The 18,281-nt window shown below is 39.1% G+C and overlaps 2 protein-coding genes across 3 annotated transcripts in view; one reads left to right on the top strand and one right to left on the bottom strand.

Annotated features, from left to right (window-relative positions):
- cubn (cubilin (intrinsic factor-cobalamin receptor)) overlaps positions 1-9,852 on the top strand; it is a 38,394-nt gene extending 28,542 nt beyond the window's left edge. Inside the window, exons 50-67 of the mRNA XM_058635256.1 lie at positions 922-1,125; positions 1,282-1,431; positions 1,536-1,657; positions 1,875-2,100; positions 2,604-2,791; positions 3,316-3,472; positions 3,704-3,853; positions 4,079-4,264; positions 4,587-4,716; positions 4,805-5,022; positions 5,281-5,480; positions 5,648-5,810; positions 6,712-6,920; positions 7,019-7,163; positions 7,336-7,517; positions 8,282-8,447; positions 8,969-9,204; positions 9,637-9,852. Coding sequence (XP_058491239.1) covers positions 922-1,125; positions 1,282-1,431; positions 1,536-1,657; positions 1,875-2,100; positions 2,604-2,791; positions 3,316-3,472; positions 3,704-3,853; positions 4,079-4,264; positions 4,587-4,716; positions 4,805-5,022; positions 5,281-5,480; positions 5,648-5,810; positions 6,712-6,920; positions 7,019-7,163; positions 7,336-7,517; positions 8,282-8,447; positions 8,969-9,204; positions 9,637-9,744 — 3,140 coding nt within the window. The 3' untranslated portion in view covers positions 9,745-9,852. The remainder of the gene's footprint in view (positions 1-921; positions 1,126-1,281; positions 1,432-1,535; positions 1,658-1,874; positions 2,101-2,603; positions 2,792-3,315; positions 3,473-3,703; positions 3,854-4,078; positions 4,265-4,586; positions 4,717-4,804; positions 5,023-5,280; positions 5,481-5,647; positions 5,811-6,711; positions 6,921-7,018; positions 7,164-7,335; positions 7,518-8,281; positions 8,448-8,968; positions 9,205-9,636) is intronic.
- Positions 9,853-10,445: 593 nt separating this feature from the next.
- zgc:163022 (putative ferric-chelate reductase 1) lies at positions 10,446-17,827 on the bottom strand. Of its 2 annotated transcripts, none has more exons than XM_058637581.1 (15): positions 17,641-17,827; positions 16,723-16,859; positions 16,199-16,296; positions 15,956-16,097; positions 15,354-15,551; positions 13,500-13,601; positions 13,271-13,415; positions 12,934-13,041; positions 12,679-12,794; positions 12,321-12,407; positions 11,847-11,938; positions 11,087-11,145; positions 10,848-10,995; positions 10,698-10,717; positions 10,446-10,614 (listed from the first exon to the last, which is right to left on the bottom strand). In XM_058637581.1, the coding sequence occupies exons 1-15, from the start codon at positions 17,825-17,827 to the stop codon at positions 10,481-10,483; spliced, it is 1,773 nt and encodes a 590-aa protein (XP_058493564.1). In that variant the 3' UTR covers positions 10,446-10,480. The 2 variants fall into 2 exon arrangements, with proteins under 2 accessions (XP_058493564.1, XP_058493572.1); XM_058637589.1 differs by having other exon boundaries at positions 10,852-10,995.
- Between the last annotated feature and the right edge of the window lie 454 nt (positions 17,828-18,281).

The raw sequence follows: 18,281 nt of genomic DNA, 5'->3' as shown, positions 1-18,281 counted from the left end.
TCTGTTGTAGCAGGATATACAGTATACAATATAAAATACACTAAACAAATATATACAATACAATATAGAAACCTTCGCTTTTTTTCCTTTTAAAAAGACAAAGTCTTGGCTAAAAACATAGAATGAATCCTGTATAAAGTTTGTCTGAATGGAATTCAACAATTTCATTGAAACTGTTTTGTAAATGATGTTCACATTTAGAGGAAACTATACAAAGTATGGCACTTAAGAGTGGACACCAGTGTGATTTACAGCTGTTGTTGTCCAAAGGGAGCCGGTTGCAGGTGATACCACCAAATTGCGAATCTCAAGGATTCAAAACTGGGTTTTCAGAATCCTCTGGGTGATGTTATGACACATTTCCACACACAGCAAAAAGCTTCATGCACTTCCACACATTCAAACTCAAATAAAAGGGAAATCACATTAGTCTGCAGACATCTCATACATCACTGCACATAATGCAGTCTGCGAACATTTGGCTTTTGTCTGTAGTGTGAATAGATGCATTCATTATTCACTCCAAGGTCAAATGACTGCAATAACGGACGCTGTATAATTTCACCATCTTATTCTCAATCATCTGCACAGTCACACATGGAGGAGAGGAAACTGACATGGAGTGAGACCCAGTCGAGGTTACCACCACACACCCAATATATTTATTTATAGTAATATTTTATGCACCCTCAGCTTATAATGCATTATAATCTACTTATAACACTATAATTAGTTGTAAGCACTCATTAATGCGTTATGTCTTATTAATGCTTAATACTCGTAATGCTTTATACAATAATAAAATAATAATAGTGTAAATAAAGAAACTCGATCCATTCCATTCTGATGGATGAAGTTGTATTATTGAAGAGTAATTGTGTTACACTGAGAGGTCATACACTGTCACTTTGTCATTGTTAGAGTGTGGTGGAATCCTGAACAACCCAGTGGGCGGGAACATCACCTCTCCTGGTTACCTGGTGTCCAACTACAGCAACAACCTCAACTGCGAGTGGCTCATCCAGAATCCCCGGCACATCAATTCCTCTATTGTGGTGATTATAACAGACCTTCACCTGGAGAACCACCAGACGTGTGAGTCAGACTACCTCAAGTTCCGCTTAGGTGAGTACCACAGAGGCAATATATATATATTGTGTATATATATATATATATATATATATATATATATATATATATATATATACAGTATGTATGTATGTATATAAAACACACACACACACACATTAACACAATGATGACTGTGTCTCTCACTCTCAGGTAATGCTGATGGGGAGCTGTTGGCCAGGTTTTGTGGGCAGACCACCCCTACAATCCCCATTGTGGTCTTTACCCCAGAGCTGTGGATCCAGTTCCAGACTGACGACACCCAGGGAGACCTGGGCTTCAAGGCCACTTACATGTTCTCTGGTAAATGAGACAACAGAAGTTTGATTAACTTAACCGAGAGTTTATTTTGACATAACATTTGTGTTTAGCATTCTATTTTTACCATTGCAATGCTTATTGTCCAGAATGTGGAGGCTGGCAGGTTGGCGAGGGAGGGGTGATATCCAGCCCTAACTACCCCAACACCTACCCTGGCCCCAGTCGCTGTGCTTGGCTGCTGGAGGCTCCAATGGGGCACACCATTACAGTGAGTCTGCACCAAGTCAAATGAAGACATTTACACTGACAATACTGTCTGCGGTTTATCTTATATTTGCTTTCATCATTGTAGATTTTTTCCTGAATGCACATAGCCCATTTCTGTTACTCAAACGACTTGTTTATAACCAGCATTCACACCCGGGTCAAATGATGCTGGACCTTGTGCTGATGTTTTTAACTCCCCTCTTCCAACTCACCTGCAGCTAACGTTTAGCTCCTTCAACTTGGAGCTCCACTCCACATGTGGCTGGGACTCGGTCAGCGTCTTTAACGGAGGATCCCCTGGCTCTCCTGTTATTGGCCACTACTGTGGGACCACTTCCCCAGGAACCATCCGCTCAGGTTCCAACAAGCTTGCTGTTGTCTTCCTGGCTGACCACAGTGTGTCTAAAGGAGGCTTCGTTGCCTCCTGGTCTGCTGATTCATCAGGTGATAAACCCTCATTAATATTAATATTTAGGAACTTTAAGACTAAACATGAATGCTTTTCGACGCGACGTAGCGTTGTGAGGATGTCCAATTCTAACAGGACACATTGATGACGACGTCACTTTGTTACACTGAAGAGAGCCACACAGTCCACACCTCAGTCTGCTCATATCAGTGTTCTCTGCATTACTTTCTTATGATGTTTCATATAATCTGTCTATTCAATATCTGAATAACATCAGTTGGGGATCCTTCTAAATTTAAATTTGATGTAAATGTTCAATTGGACTCACTGATAAACAGTCTAGGTTTGAATGGCCAAAGGGCAAAGGTCAAGGTCACATTTTGGTCTCTAGAACATTCAATTATTTTTACATAAACAAGTGGATGTTATATAAGTCTAGAAAGTGGAGACAAACAATCTTGGGGCAGTAGTTCTGGTTTTATTTGTATATTAATTATATTATAATAATAATAATTACCTATATTTGCTTCTTGGCCAGGCTGTGGCGGGGTGATCCATGCCGATACGGGTACAATCAAGTCTCCAAACTATCCTCAGAACTTCCCGGCCAATGTGGAGTGTTCGTGGCAGATCATTGCCCACGAGGGTAACCATCTAGAGATGAGCTTCAACAGTGATTTCCAGATTCCAGACAGCAGTGGAACCTGCCAGAGCAGCTACATCAAGGTACGAGCACTGAGCTGCAGCACAAGCATGGAGCTAATGAGGAGACAAATACACGTGAACACTGTAAAGACGTCTTTAAACTGAAAGACGTTTAATATTATGGGATGGAATGACTTGGATCAGAGAGAACGACACGCATGTGTATAGTTATGACAATAATAAACTGTTATGATGCGCTGACAGTTTGTGACTGGCTTCTAAACCTCCTGAGAAGATTCACTAAAGATCCAAATCATCCATCTTGTTCACTGAACTTTGTTATGCAACAAAAACATGGTTCTGACTGTGTTAATAAATATATTTAGATATTGTAACATCCTTTACTTTCAGAGTGTATTACTGTAGAATTGTAGTTTCTTCTGCATGGAAGTTCTCCCCATGTGTAGGTGGGTCTTCTCCAGGTTCTCCGGTTTCCTCCCACAGTCTAATTATTTTAACTCGTTTGCTTGTTTGGACAGTTTTGTCTTAAGGTTCAGACGCTGTGTGCTGTTGTGTGTTCAGTAGTGTGTATTTTCTTTTTACAGGTGTTTTCGGGTCGGAGCCAAAATTCTGATGCTCTGCTGTCAACAGGCTGTGGCTCAGTGGCTCCAGGCCAGATCATTGCTCCCGCTAACATCATGACTGCAAGATTCCAGGCCACTGGAGCAACAGGCAGAGGCTTTGCTGCCTCCTTCACGACCAGTAAGAAGCAGGCAGACAAGATAACACTGCCTGTTAGGCGTCTTCTCACATTTAACCTGTGATCGCATAAGAGTCCAGAATACGAGCAACCAAGCAAAGTCACTTTAAGTACTCTGAGAGAGAGCCCCAATGAGCATAAGGACAGTTACAGGATAGGTCCGGTTATTTTAAGTGTCAGACACAACCATTCCAAACAACATGCAACAAAAAAACCTGATGTTTTTTCTTCAGGTTGTGGAGCAAACTTCACAGCTTCCAGCGGACGTGTCGTTTCTCCAAATTATCCAGCCGACTATCCTGACGGGGCCAACTGCAACTATGTCATAGATGCTGGACAACAGACAGTGATTGTTGTCACCTTTAAGGTCTTCCAAGTAGAAGGCAAGTGTTTGTGCAGTCGCAACATATGGAACCACCTGCAGATGTATGATAATCATTAATAATGCATTTTATTCACATTTGGAAAAACAAATCTCAAAGCACACACAAAAAACCACATTAGACTGGTCTGTTTCAGGACATATGTTTTGAAATTAGTGTTGTTGACCACCAACAATCCATGACAGTTCACTTGCTGAGTGTGTGTCCTGTTTGTCTCATGTTTAGCGCACTCTACGTGCCAATATGATGGTCTGAAGATCTACAACCTGGCTACAGGTGGCTCTCCTATTGCCACGCTGTGTGGCACCAGTGTTCCAGGCCCCTTCTCCACCTTTGGCCCCATGTCACTCAATTTCTACTCTGACTCTGTGGTCAGTGACACTGGCTTCATGGCAGAATACAGAGCTATTCGTAAGTAAAGCTACAGACATACACACACATGTGCAGACACACTAATGGAGAAAGCTTTCTAGTGAAGCGTCTGTTGATGAGCTGAGTTATTAAAAGAACATCCCAGGATTTAAAGAAAAAACTAAAAACAAACTCCTACTTCAAATCACACAGACTGACAGGTCTTATGATATAATATAATATGATATGAGAGTGTTTTATTCAAACCTGACGTGTTTCCAGTGTAACTGCACATTATTAAAGTTTTATTAAAGATTATTTACACCCTATTTGTGTGTGTGTGTGTGTGTGTGTGTGTGTGTGTGTGTGTGTGTGTGTAAAGCATGTGGTGGTTTCTTCAACAGCACAATGGGAACAGTGAGCAGTCCAGCACTGGCCATGACTAACTACCACCACAACATCAACTGTACCTACCATATCATGGTGGCTGCAAACAGGGTGGTGGATCTCAAGTAAGACATAATAATCAAAGATGATGTTGTCATAAAGACTAGCTTGTAAGTCTAATCTTAATATCTTCTTCTTCTTCTTCATGCGTAGGTTTAACACCTTCTCCCTGGAAGCTTCTTCCAGCTGTCTGTATGACTATGTAGCAGTTTATGATGGACCTGACACCCTGTCACCCCTGCTGGGGACATTCTGTGGTGCAGTGCTCCCACCGAATCTGCGCACCTCCACAAACCAGCTGTTTATCGTCTTCAGGACAGATTCCTCAGTGAGTGGGCTTGGCTGGAGAGCCGTCTACAGTGAGACACTCGGTAAGTGATAAAGCATGCAGAGGTGCAATAACGCAAAATATGCAGAAGTCTTTGATATCTGTCACTTTCAGGTAGAAAAAAGAAAAGAGATAAATGAATATATTGATGACATCATATACATAACACCTGAACCTTTTCCGTTGTATCGTGTATATTTGTCACTAATGGATCGCGACTGCTCATCACCACTTGCTGTTCATTCTGCGGCCGTTCCTCCTGTGATCTCTGCTCAAGTGTTTGTTCGTGTGTCCTCTGCAGGTGCAGCTCAGGGCTGTGGCGGCTACCTTTCAATGCCCATGGGCATGTTTGGGTCTCCAGATCCGAACCTGGATGGGCGCTATGAGCCCAAGATGGACTGCCTCTGGACCATTGACATGACCCTCAACAGGGCTATCAACCTGACCTTCTCCTCTTTTGAGCTGGAGAGTTCTTCTACTTGTCGTTACGACTATGTCAAAGTAAGAGACCCACAGACATTGCAATATTGAATATATTATTGAATGGAGTGCCAGCCCCCAGACAACATGGTAAAGCTGTGCTGTGTCATGGTGCTTCAACAATGCATATCTGCTCTGAAGTGTAAAGTAGTGTAATACAACCTCTTATGTTTGTGTATCTCAACCAGGTGTATGATGGTGACAATGTTCACTTCCCTCTGGTTGGGACATTTTGTGGAAACACTATCCCTGCATATTTTGTATCGAGTGGAAATTTCCTGACCATTCACTTTGTTACTGATAGTTCAGTGCAGCAACGAGGCTTCAACGCCACCTACAGAGCAGTTCCATGTAAGAGACTTTTTTCTTCTTTACTAGATACACTGTTACTTGATAAGCTTTAATCTGACATCTAGTCAAGTTAAAACCATAATGCTTCAGCTTTGATTTTGTTTTTTTACTTAAGTTCTGTGTTTTCTGTTTTTGTTATATTTTATTTTAAGTAAATGCACAATTGGTATGGAGGAGTCCTGAAAGTGCCAAAATTAAATAAATAAATGAATAAATTATTATTGTTTAAATTAATTACAATTGGAATTAAATACATAAATGTGTTAGTAATTAATTCAAATACCAATTCATTGTAAGTAAGCCCTGTCCAGGCCCTGCCACATTTAATAACACATTTATTTCCAATTGTAATTAATTAATTAATTAATTAATTAATTAAGTAATTAATTAATTAATTACACATTTAAGTAATTATTGGTGTATTTATTTATTTGTTTATTCATTTATTTTTGGCACTTTCAGTCCTCCATACATTAGGACAGCTACGCATTAAATGTTTGTATGTGCAGTTCCAATAAAGGAAGGTAAAAGTAATTCTAATGTAAGATACAGTATCTTTTTTTCCCTCAGTGTAAGTGGAGTTTGATGGTGTAGGGTTCATGTTTAAGATGTTATGGAATCTCCACTGTGATGGCAGAGCTGCTGTTTCAATGGATTAAACTGAACAATTCAATCAAACTTGAGCTTTAGCTCAGGTTGTGTAAAATACCAAATGGCTCCACGTGATGAAAAATCATCTAAACCAGTGGGAAACAACCGTGTGTTTTCATCCTTTTCAAACATGAAGTGTACAAGTTACTGAGTAAAGGAGCAAATGTTCTTATTGCACTTTTTGTCCAAATCAATGTACATTTCATGTTATGCATTGACCAAACCTCTTCATGTATCTGCTTTCATTCAGTGCTTTGTGGTGGGATCCTAAATGCCACGACCTCCATACAGACCCTGAACTCACCCTACTTCCCCAATGCTTATCCTCCTTTCATTTCCTGCCGCTGGATGCTAGACGCTCCAGCCCAGGAAACCGTCCTGCTTTCGGTCCAGAACTTCATGCTGCAGCCCAGCCAGAGCTGCTCCGCTAACTTCTTGGAGATGAGAGACTGGCCGGTGGTGAGTACAGACTGGACCAGGAAATGCTGTTTCCGTGGTAAAATCACATTCTGTAGCTCCGATTATTATTATACTTTTTTTTGTTTTGCTGTTTCCAGGGAGATTATGGGCAGTCACATAAGTTCTGTGCGTCTGACGGTCACCCACCAGACTTCTACAGCTACAGCAGGACGGTCCTTGTGTACTTCAAGTCTGATGCTTTCATGGCAGGAAATGGCCTGAGTTTCACTTATCAGATCGCAAGTAAGTGTTGTTTTTAAAAAAAGAACCTTCCTCTTTTCAACCTGGATAATCCAAAGATAACTTTCACAGTATTCAATGACTGAGTTTAGTAATTGCAGCTGCACGACAGAGTTTCACACTGTGGACGTGGACGTGTGTTTTTAAGTGCTCTGAATGTGGTGTTTGTGTCCAGACTGCAGCCGAATCTATGAGCAGGAATACGGTTACCTGAAGAGTCCAGGCTGGCCTAACCCTTACCCCCACAGCGTAGACTGCACCATCATCCTGAAGGCACCACAGAGCAACCACATCTCCCTCTTCTTTAACACTTTTGATGTGGAAGCCCACAGCACCTGTAGCTTTGACTATCTGGAGGTAAAACCACTCCTTTCCACCGAATTCAGCATACAGTTTACACAGCGGTGGAAGTAGCGAGTTACATGTACTCACATTACAGTATTTCAATATCTAGTTTTGTTCAATTCTTTTTATTTTTATTCAAAAAAGCAAATTCTTACTGTTTCAAATTGTACTACATACAACACTGTAGATTACTGTAGATCCACTTGGGATTAGGAAAGGTGGTTACAAAAGTCTGAATTTTTTTTTTAACATAAACAGCAGGACCAGGATGCCGATTCTTTTTTTTTATCATCTCAAGACCAAATACACACTATACATATACACTAAATATGGTTATTAACAATCGATGTGGAGGTCTGGTTAAAATATAAAACATCTTAATTCTCAAGATAATTTATAATATGTATTTATCCGTATAATCTGAGAATAAGGCAACCTTTACTCCTGTAAATTAAGTCTGGTTCCATCCCAGAGGCGTTGGCTTTACGGGCTCGTCAAGTTCTTTTAACCCAGAACTGGAACTCCACCAACGATGATATGGATTTGGCTTTGACCACAAAGACATATTTTGTGATAACTTTTCTCGTGCTTTTCATACAAAGTAAATGTAAAGCAAGCAAAATAACACAAGTGGATGAACTTACACTGACTGTGGTCCTTCAGACCTTGTTCAGACTTTCAGAATAAGTTTTTTAACGTAATATGTGAAACATTTAACAAGTACAGTTGTGTCTGTCTGACTGAACCTTCCGTCACAACTCTGTGTTTTCCCTCAGGTGCGTAACGGCAGCACAGCACAGTCGCCGCTGATTGGTCGGTTCTGTGGCAGCACACTACCCAACCCCGTCTTCCCACAGTCCAATCTGCTCTACCTGCGCTTTAAGAGTGACATGTCCCATGTCAGACAAGGCTTTGAGGTCACATGGACATCCTCCCCACATGGTCAGAAGGGATTTTACACTGACACTGATAACAACAGTCAACGTGTCCATGATTATTATGCTGTGTCCTGAACCTAAGAAGATAATGACTGAAATGTTAGTCAGTCTGTCTCTTCACATGTCGTGTTCTTTAATATTATAGTATGAATATCTAGTATTAATTCCTCTTCTGTTAAACTCTGTACACACTTACAGTTTCTGTTTGTGTTCTATTCCACACACTAGATTAGATTAGATTAGATTAGATTAGACAATACACACATTACTCTCACTTATAGTTGAATGAAGTTCATTTGTTCTTCATGGACAGGTTCACTTATATGTGTTAATAAGTTGTGTCTACATGATTGTTGACTTGTGTTGTATTTTTATATTTTGTATAGTTTTTAAATGGTTATTGATGCTTATTATTATTATTATTATTATAATAATAATAATAATAATAATAATAATACTTTGTTACAGATGGAGTCTCACGCTGCTATAGTTTCTGCTAAATCCTCTTTGTCTAATGTGCTGCAGGTTGTGGTGGAACACTGTACGGAGAGCACGGCTCATTCTCAAGTCCTAACTACCCCGGCACCTATCCTAACCATACCCACTGTGAGTGGAGCGTTAGGGCACCGAGAGGTCGCGTGGTGACCGTCACCTTTGCTCAGATCAGTATTGATGACCCAGGAGATTGTCAGAACAACTTCCTGAAGTTATACGATGGCCCCGACGCCTCCTCGCGACCTGTTGGACCTTACTGTGGAGTGGTACGTAACCTCACAGTGCACAGACACAGACACTACTCCCGCTGTAGTCACGTCGTCATTGAAATAACAGTAGTATTTTTTCAGCTTTTTCTGCATGGAAACATTTTTAATTATTTGTTCATAGGGTTGCAACCAGCAATTATTTCCATTGTCATTTTGACTGTTTTCACAATAAATGTATTAGTAGTTTGGTCAATAGAACGTTGTATCATAGAAGAGCAAACGACAGAGCATATTCACATTCTACAAGGTGAAGTCAAAGTTTCAGAGAAAACAATTCACACTCCACGTGCAAATGCATTATTCAAACATTACAGCCTATTTGTGAAGAACTACAGATACTGTGTATATTCTATACAATATCTGTGACTGATCAGTTGGATATAATAGTACTGCAGTTACGAGTTTGTCGTTTCTGTGTTGTTTGTCCAGGAAACCAACATTGCCCCATTTACTGCCACGTCCCATCATGTCTTCATTGTTTTCCAATCCCAGTATGTAACCCTGCCGTCAGGGTTCAGACTGACCTGGAGCAGCTGAGAATGAATTCTACACTAATCCACTAATCATGTTGTGCATTTATATATGTAACATAATAATGTAAATAAAGATAAATCTGTAGTGTAATAAAAGCAACATTTAACATTTGTTAGTTATATCTTTGTCTATATGTACTCAGTATTGACTGTATCACTTCAGTGTCGTGTGAATTACCTGCTGCAGAAAAACATGACATTTTTACATCCTGAGTCATTTTATCTTACTGTGTTTTAAAGATTCTGTATAATTTGCATTTCTTAGTTTTAATTGACAACATAGAAATGTTAAATGTGGCAAATGACTTGAAATGACACTTTTGGAACTGCAAACTTTCTTTATTTACAGTCTGCCTTCTGCAAACATTGTCAGTGAAGACAGACACTTAATATATAGATGTATAATATTTAGATTTATCACATTCATACCTACAGGTGTTTTGCATGTGAACACGACTGTCCTCTCAAACAGCATGCATGTGCAGAAATACCTTTTACATGCGTCGTCAACGACAACAAACATGTTATAGATGTGAGACACTTCTAAAAAAACAAAACATGTCATTTTTAATACTATGAACTGAACTTAAAATGATTTGGAATATTATATAAATATTAAATCAGAAAATCCTGTTTAATATCATGTCTATTAATAGTGACCTCATTATTTTTCACATCTACATATCTTTTTTTTTTCATAAAGTATTTTTGAATAAACAGTTGATCACACCATCTCCTTATTACATGAGCGTAGAAATGTAAAAGAAGCGGGATGTCGTTGCTCTTCCTATGATATCCCGATTCCCACCAGCAGTGCTACCAGATAGCTGCAGTTTCCCAGAAAGTACAAAGCCACCAACAAGACCGTGGTTATCTGACAAAGTGATACAAAGTAGATTAAAACTCAGTAATATATTATGTTCTTTATTAGCTTTTTAGCTTTGATCATTTTCTTACAGTTTCTGGTTGTAACGCATCTGTAGTCAGAAGAAAAGACAACAGTCGTTAGTCACCGCAGGATACTTTGTTCAAGTTTTACACAAAAAGTTCAACTGAAAGTGGAAAATACGGCTCAGTACCATAAATATACAGAACAAACAAGTGCACCTACCTGTGCTCCTGGCCTTCCATCTTGAATGGACCTCCAAGATGATATAGAATAAGGCTTCCCATCCAACAAAGCCACCCATTACTTTCATCAGCCATTGGTTTGGAGTACTGTCAATCATTTTCAGGCCGGTAAATATGGCTGCCACTGTGTGATGTCACATAAAACACCTCATTCACCGCTGGTTCAAACTTTTAATAAATAAACACAGAAGGACATGAATATTATCAAAGCTTACCTGCTAATGCCTTTATCACCACACTATTTAAAGCATGAGACCAGTTAAACAGAAACCTCCTGTTCAAAAGAAGAAAACAAATATTCACTGTAATACAACTGTAGACCCACTGGTGGTTGGTATTAGCAGAACAATATAGTCTATAGTATCATGGATTTATTGGCATGTGTTGCTGTGTAAGTGTCATTTGTTCACAGCAACCATCAGTTTTGTTGTGAGAGAATCACGAGACCCTTTCAAATCAGCTAATGCTTCGTCAATATAGGTTTGAAAATCACACTTTTTAAACTTTTATTGATTTAGAAAAATCACAATGATGTTTTGCCATACATTCTACTCATGAACATTATTTTACATCAAATTATAATTTCATGTAAAATAAAATTTCAATATTTTATTTAAATAATAAAAAAGTTTGCCATACGTGTCTTAGTCGTATTGATATAGAACAGAATAGAATAGAAAAGAAATACTTTATTCATCCCAGAGGGGAAAATGTTTCAACACAGCAGCAATACAATACTAAAAAAAAATGTTTTAAACATAAAATGTAAAATGTGTAACAGTGAGAAAAAATAGTGCAATAATATAATAATTCATATGGAACACCATATGATTATGGAAATCAATCATATTAACAAAAGGGATCCTGCTGAATTTGTGTTGGAATGATGAGAACTGTAGCAATTGGCCTATTTTGTTATACCCACGCACACACACACACACACACACACACAGACACACACACTGGGGTACTTACAGTGGATGCTGTGGTCCACATCGCAGCAGGGCTATTATGGGCTGGAGGAATGACAGGATCATCACCAGACAGCCTAATACAGAATGAGGTCCCTGCAAACAGCACACAGCAACACTGTCTGTCACTCTGAGACCAGCTGTGTGGCTGGTGGGAACACGATATCAGGAAAAGAGTAGATACATTTACATTTGATAACGAGTGGAATCAAAGGAATAAAGATAATACATGAGGCATGAACAGTAAATCTGTTTTCTTTTATTTTTAAATCATCAACTTCATTCTGCAAAGTTGACTTTTACTTTATATTTTAAAGTAAGCGCTCAATTAAATGTATTCAGTTTCAGAAATGTATTCTGTTTACTATTTCAGCCAAATAAGAAGTTGTAAAATGCCCACAATGTCAATCCTTCCTTTTTAGATGTTAAAAAGAGTTGTTTTAGTGTTTAGTGTTTGTGTTTATCCTGGTGTACTTACTTCAGACCAGGCCTTGACATATGAAAATGAGAGGATGAAGGCGACGATCGTGGCTGCCACTGTCGCACCCATCACTGCAACATGGACCTGGAGGAGCACAACTACACAACATGAGGTCACAGTGGACAACTGGGAGCTTTTAGACCAGGTTACATGTAGAGTGTTCACTCACTTTATCTACATTGTATCTAAAATATCCTTTATTCTCTGTAATCTTAATCTTAATAGCTAATAATCTTGTTTTTGGTTACTCATGATACTAATTAACATACATTTTTCAATTTGTTGATCAATTATAGTCAGATATAATATGTAATATGTAATATGAAATGTTAGTTGTTTTCTCTTGAATTCTCACCAGAAACCAGACGTCTTTGCTGCAAAGCTTCTGTCCATTCCCCAGTGCCTTCAGATATCGGGCTACCATCATTCCCAGTGAACCCGTGGTCATCCAGGCGATCAGCATCAACGCTCCTGAAACACAGACACCTTTTGATTTAATGCTGATTATGAACAAGTTAGGGCTGACTCAGATTAACCAATTATTGTCCCTGAGTTATTATTGTCCCCCCCCGTCCCCGTCCTCTCATCTATGTGGGACAGACTTCTTCACCATGTGCTTTGATGATATGAGGCAGTCCAGCTTTTCCAACAGCCTGTGGTGTGGAAATGTCTATTTTCTCAGTGCTGATGAAGGTCTGTCTATGGTGATGAATTCTCCCTGTAGATGACACAATAAAAAAAGCAAAGATTAATATTTTACTCCTACAACATCAAGTGACAAATGAAGTGTATTATTCATAATAATAACAGCTGTCTAATATAGATCTAATATATAATAACATGTGTGTAACGTACAGGCCACAGTGACACAAACATGGTGAACATTTAAATTCCTGATGTCAAATACATGTCTTGTCCTCGTCCACCTTACAGAATCTTCACGTTACCATTGCTGCAGGGTCCATGAGCAAACATGAGATGGTAGGCTCTGTCGATGCCCTTGGTCCTCTGAGTGGAAATCATGTTCCTGGAGGTGAAGGAACAGCTGATCACTGTGTCCTGCACTGACGCTCGTACATCAGAGACATTCCCCTGATGGACAGTCACACAGTTGCAGTTCACTCAGTATGAGAGCAGGTCAATAATAAATAAATTCCCATGTAACTGTGTCAGTACCAGAGGAGACGCCTGTGGAGTCGTGCGACCTGTAGAAAAGGCGTGATGTAACCACACTTGGTCGTCACCGCAGATGCCACAAATATAAATGTCATCGTTTCCCTGAAAAAAACACACACAGAAATGACTTTAAAGGGTGAAAATGTATCGATCAGATGTGACTGGTAGAGTTATCTAGTCCTGGTTAGAATAACAGTGCTGCTGATGTGTTATATACCAACACACCTTTACACACTGTAACTCCTATAGTTTATGTTCACATTACAAGACACGCTGTCAATTTTGAATCACAACAAATCAGATTTGAGCGTTCATAACTACGAGTGACTTTCATGTAAATGTGACCATCCTCTGAGATGGAAAACACAAGCAAGCACTTTATTATTGACAGTGATGTCATGTTTGTTTTCAGCTGCATTCTCTGAAAATTGACTTTAACACTTGACTGATTCCTGTCACAACTCTCCTCCATTGTTGTTTGGCTTTTGGTTTGCTGCCAGTGCAGGATGACGCCAGTAACACTCAAACAAACCTGCATTTATTCTCATATGACCATTCTTATTCATGTCACATTGGCGAGGTATCAGTTACATCTTCAATCTATGGCCAGATTTATTTATTTATTTATTTATTTATTTATTAGGTAACTGTGTCCTAAAGCACTGCTACTCTTCCTGGGGTCCACAAATGAAACATTACAATGCATAAACAATAATAAAAAGAAAAAGTTGTTTAAAGTTTACATTAATCAGTAAATTCAACATATTTAACTTGGGCTGAGACAATATACTTTTGACAGATTGGATTGTGTCAACAATTGTGTCCAATTTGATTGATTTATTGCAAATGTGCTGAATTGCAATTAGACTTTGTTTAAATAACTGCACTTCCTGGAGTCTTTTGTTGTTTTGGTGAGATATAATGACCACAGTATAATTATTTCAACAGGTATGCAGTTTAACATCAGTGATCCATTACTCTAGCCTGCCAGGAAGAAGAGGTTAAGATCATTACCAAATACATAAACTGTGGTTAACATGTGTTGTATAGATAAACTTAAAATGTTAAAATGTGTGTTCTTTAATGTTTTGGATAATTCACTGTGCGATTTTTATGTGCGTTCTTTTCTTTCTGTAAGTTTTAGAAACTAGTATGGTTAAAATACAGATCGGTTTTCGACTCTTGATGTCTGGTTCCGCCTGCGTGGGGGAGCGCGTGGCTTCTGCTCGTCTGTTGTCACGTGTGTGCGTGTCTTTCTTTAAAATCACCGCGTTTTACAGGTAAGAACAGAGGTTTCAATGTTACACAAACCTGCAGAGTGTCAGATATTAGTTATTTCACTAAGTTTGACGTTAGAATTCAGTTATAGTGGAAGTGAACGTCTACTTAGCATAGCATGTTGCTAGCAGCGCTACTGTGCTGGTGCAGTTGTTGACAATTGTCTGTGAATTGTATGTTAAATTACCAACATGAGTACAAAGGGTTTATTAATGTTTATTGTGCTATGTTAAAAAATACATTTCTTATTTTAATAATGTGTAATTTATAGTCGTATCATTTAAAGGTCAAGTTGACTTATTTTTCTGTTTTAATTATAAAAGTCATTTCTTCAGGAGTAAAAATGTTTTTTCAAATGTTGTCGCTGACCAAAGTGATGCTTTTGTGAAGCATTTAGTAAAACTGACCTTGTTTATGCAGAAATACATTGTGATAGTGGATCAATCAGAGTCATATTGTTGCTTTACATCCCACATGTATGTCCCATAATCAGGCAGGTAACAAGTGTTTTAAAAACGTCGACTTGATACAAACACAAAGCAATGCAGGGTTTTAATAGTTTTGTCTTGATGTTACCATCATCTGATCGTCTGAGAATCCAAAGGAGATGTATCCATCAGAAGGTCCTGTCATCTCATAGTGAACAGCTGTGTCACCACCAGACGACACCGTGGCTGACATGAAATAGCAGTCAGGACTCACTGTCGGGTCACAGTTTGCAGGTTGACTGAAACACACCTTAGTGACACCACAGTCTGCACTGGAAATATTCATCTGCAGTCAAACAAACAAACAAACATAAAGCTTCACATTTACCATAACTGCAGGCTACATGAAGGTGAGAAATGGAATATTATGAGAAGAATATACATACATGCATTTATCATACAAGAGCTTTTACAAAGTTAATAACAGTCAATAAAACATCCCAGTTTCCAAATTATTATCATACTTTTATCATGTTGTCCTTTTGTATTTTTAATTGTAATATCCATTTTGTTCATAACATAGACTGACAAAACCAACACTGTGAACAAATACTTTTCTTTTCTCCTACAACCAACCAGTGTAGCAGTCAATGATTATTATGCCTCAGTTATTCTGTGTGATTGTAGTAATTGTAGATACACAGCTGGTGACATGCTCTGGTCCTAATGGTCAATAATGGTCTTACTTACAGCTGCTCGTGTTGTGTTGGAGCTGGTTATTGATGGTATTGGGAGTGAACTTGTGGATCCAGCACTACTGCCATTGGTGAAGGTCAGTGCAGGACTTGTAACACCAGTCCAGAATGTTTTAAAATTCTCCACAAAGGAGGCACTGGAGAGAAACCAGAGGACCTCATGCATCACAGTAAACACATGGACGATAAGTCATAACAAGAACATAAATACAAAAATAATAATGTAATGTAAACTTACTGAAACTGAATAAGTTTCCCATCCGTCAAAGCTTCCGATCTCCACGTCACCTGAATGGAGGTCTTCAAAGACTCTGATCGATGAGATACAGCAGAGTTCTGGACACAAACACACACACACACACAAATGCAGGTTTGCACAGCTATTCTTATTAGGACATTTCACTCATTAATTTGGACAGCCTCAACAAAGCTATCAAACCTTAACTTAACCAAACCACAATTCGAATCTTAGTCGCAAAAAATGTAACATCAGAGATGAGGGTTCTCCTTCATTTGGACCAGATTTTGGTCTCCATTAGGGTTACTGATCCTGTGAAGGTCAGTGTTTTTGTTTTGAGGAAGCTCAACAGCTATAGTAAAGTGAGACAGCTTCATACAGTTAGACTATGGCATTTTGAGTGTATTCAGAGATGGAGTGGATCACTCAGAACTGATGTTAACCAACGTGAGACCAAACTGTTGCAGCAATTGTAATTGAAAATGTGTGGTTGAATATTACTCTGCTGTGTGGAGTAAACTCACAGGCCTGAGGTGGCAGGTGAGCAGCTGAGCAGCTGCTGTTGACAGCGTGAAAGAGCCCACAGCAGTCTGTCTCCCCACCTCTCGAGCTTGTAAAAGGAAACCAGTGAATGGTTTGGATCCCAGAGCCTGGAGCTGAACTGAAACAAGAATAAAATCCAGCAAGACCTGGTAATTCAAATCTGACAAGACCTGTAAACACTAGAATAAGATAAGTACAATATCGATATTGTCACAGCATATACACACTATAGAACAAAATTGGATGCAATCCTATCAGTGCAACATCTGCCTATGAAATAATACAGACAAATCCTAACATTCCAAACTCAAAGACCAAAGATGATGTAAATGCAATAAGGTTGTGAGAGTAGTTCACCCCACACAGCTGTCATGTGCACATGTCTGTGACAGCTGTGTGGAAGTATCAAAGAAAAAAAAGCACAACAGCAGAGTGGAATGTTGCCTGTAACAAAGTACACTGGTGGTAAATGCACAAGAACAACTATGTTATTAAAATCTTGGTTGTTTAAAAGTAGTATAAATAAATCTACTACACAGGATATCTGTGTAAGTAGATACTCAGTGTTATACTAGTATTCAGCATTCCTGAATTGTTGATTGATTAATTATCTTAATGCTTTTCACTGGGACTATGTCCAAAAACAAAATTATTTTTAATATTTTTCCAATAAAAACTGTAAACAAACTAACCTACGTTGCATTGTATTATGGTGGAGGCAGAAATATCTGAATTACAAATGCATCAAAAACTAGCTGCACTGGGAGGTACAGGTCAAAATAGTTGAGTGATTTGAGTGAACTGTCCCTTTAAGAGTGTTTGTCATCTATTGTTTTGAGTTTCACGCATCGTCGCTTCATGATAGATACACCTGGAGTCTACATAAGTCAGCTGTTTACCTGTGACTTCCTCCCCAGAGCTGAAGGTGCTGCGGTCAGCAGTGACAGTGAAGGGTGCTGGGCTGCTCTGCGGTCTCAGTCCAGAGTGGTGCGGTTTCATGTCTTCACAGCTGTCCATAACATTACCTGAGCTGTAGCAATGGGCTACAGGAGCAAGACACACCAGTATGAACACAACACAGTCCATTTCTAAAGCAATACTTCCACTCGCTTCAAAAATACCATGATAATACAATGAGTGTATTCAGCTGAGAGGAGCTCAGGTGGGTTCTGTGTGGAAACAAAGACGGGAGGGAGGAGCTCTCTGAGGAATAATGGGAGGAGGCAAAGAATTGACAATCATAATGGTTTCAATGCTTTTGAGGACACGTTTAGGCTGAAAAGCATCATGATGAAATATGAGCCCACCCTTACAACGTGACAAGGGTTTTCTGAGGGTAAGACCTGGTTTAAAGGTTAGGGTTAGAAGAGCAAACATGCAGGGACATGAAATGCTTTAGGTCCCTAGTGACCAGTGAAAACTGCCTAAGGTGCTTTTAGTTCTTTATGTACCCTCCTCGATAATAATGTAGCTACTAGCTTCTTGTAGAGCCTACAGTATGGATACCTCAAAAGTGATTGTCTGCCAAGTGTGCAATTAT

The sequence above is a fragment of the Solea solea genome, chromosome 1 (assembly GCF_958295425.1).
Source record: "Solea solea chromosome 1, fSolSol10.1, whole genome shotgun sequence".
Taxonomy (NCBI): domain Eukaryota; kingdom Metazoa; phylum Chordata; class Actinopteri; order Pleuronectiformes; family Soleidae; genus Solea; species Solea solea.
This window is presented reverse-complemented; position numbering and strand designations above follow the sequence as displayed.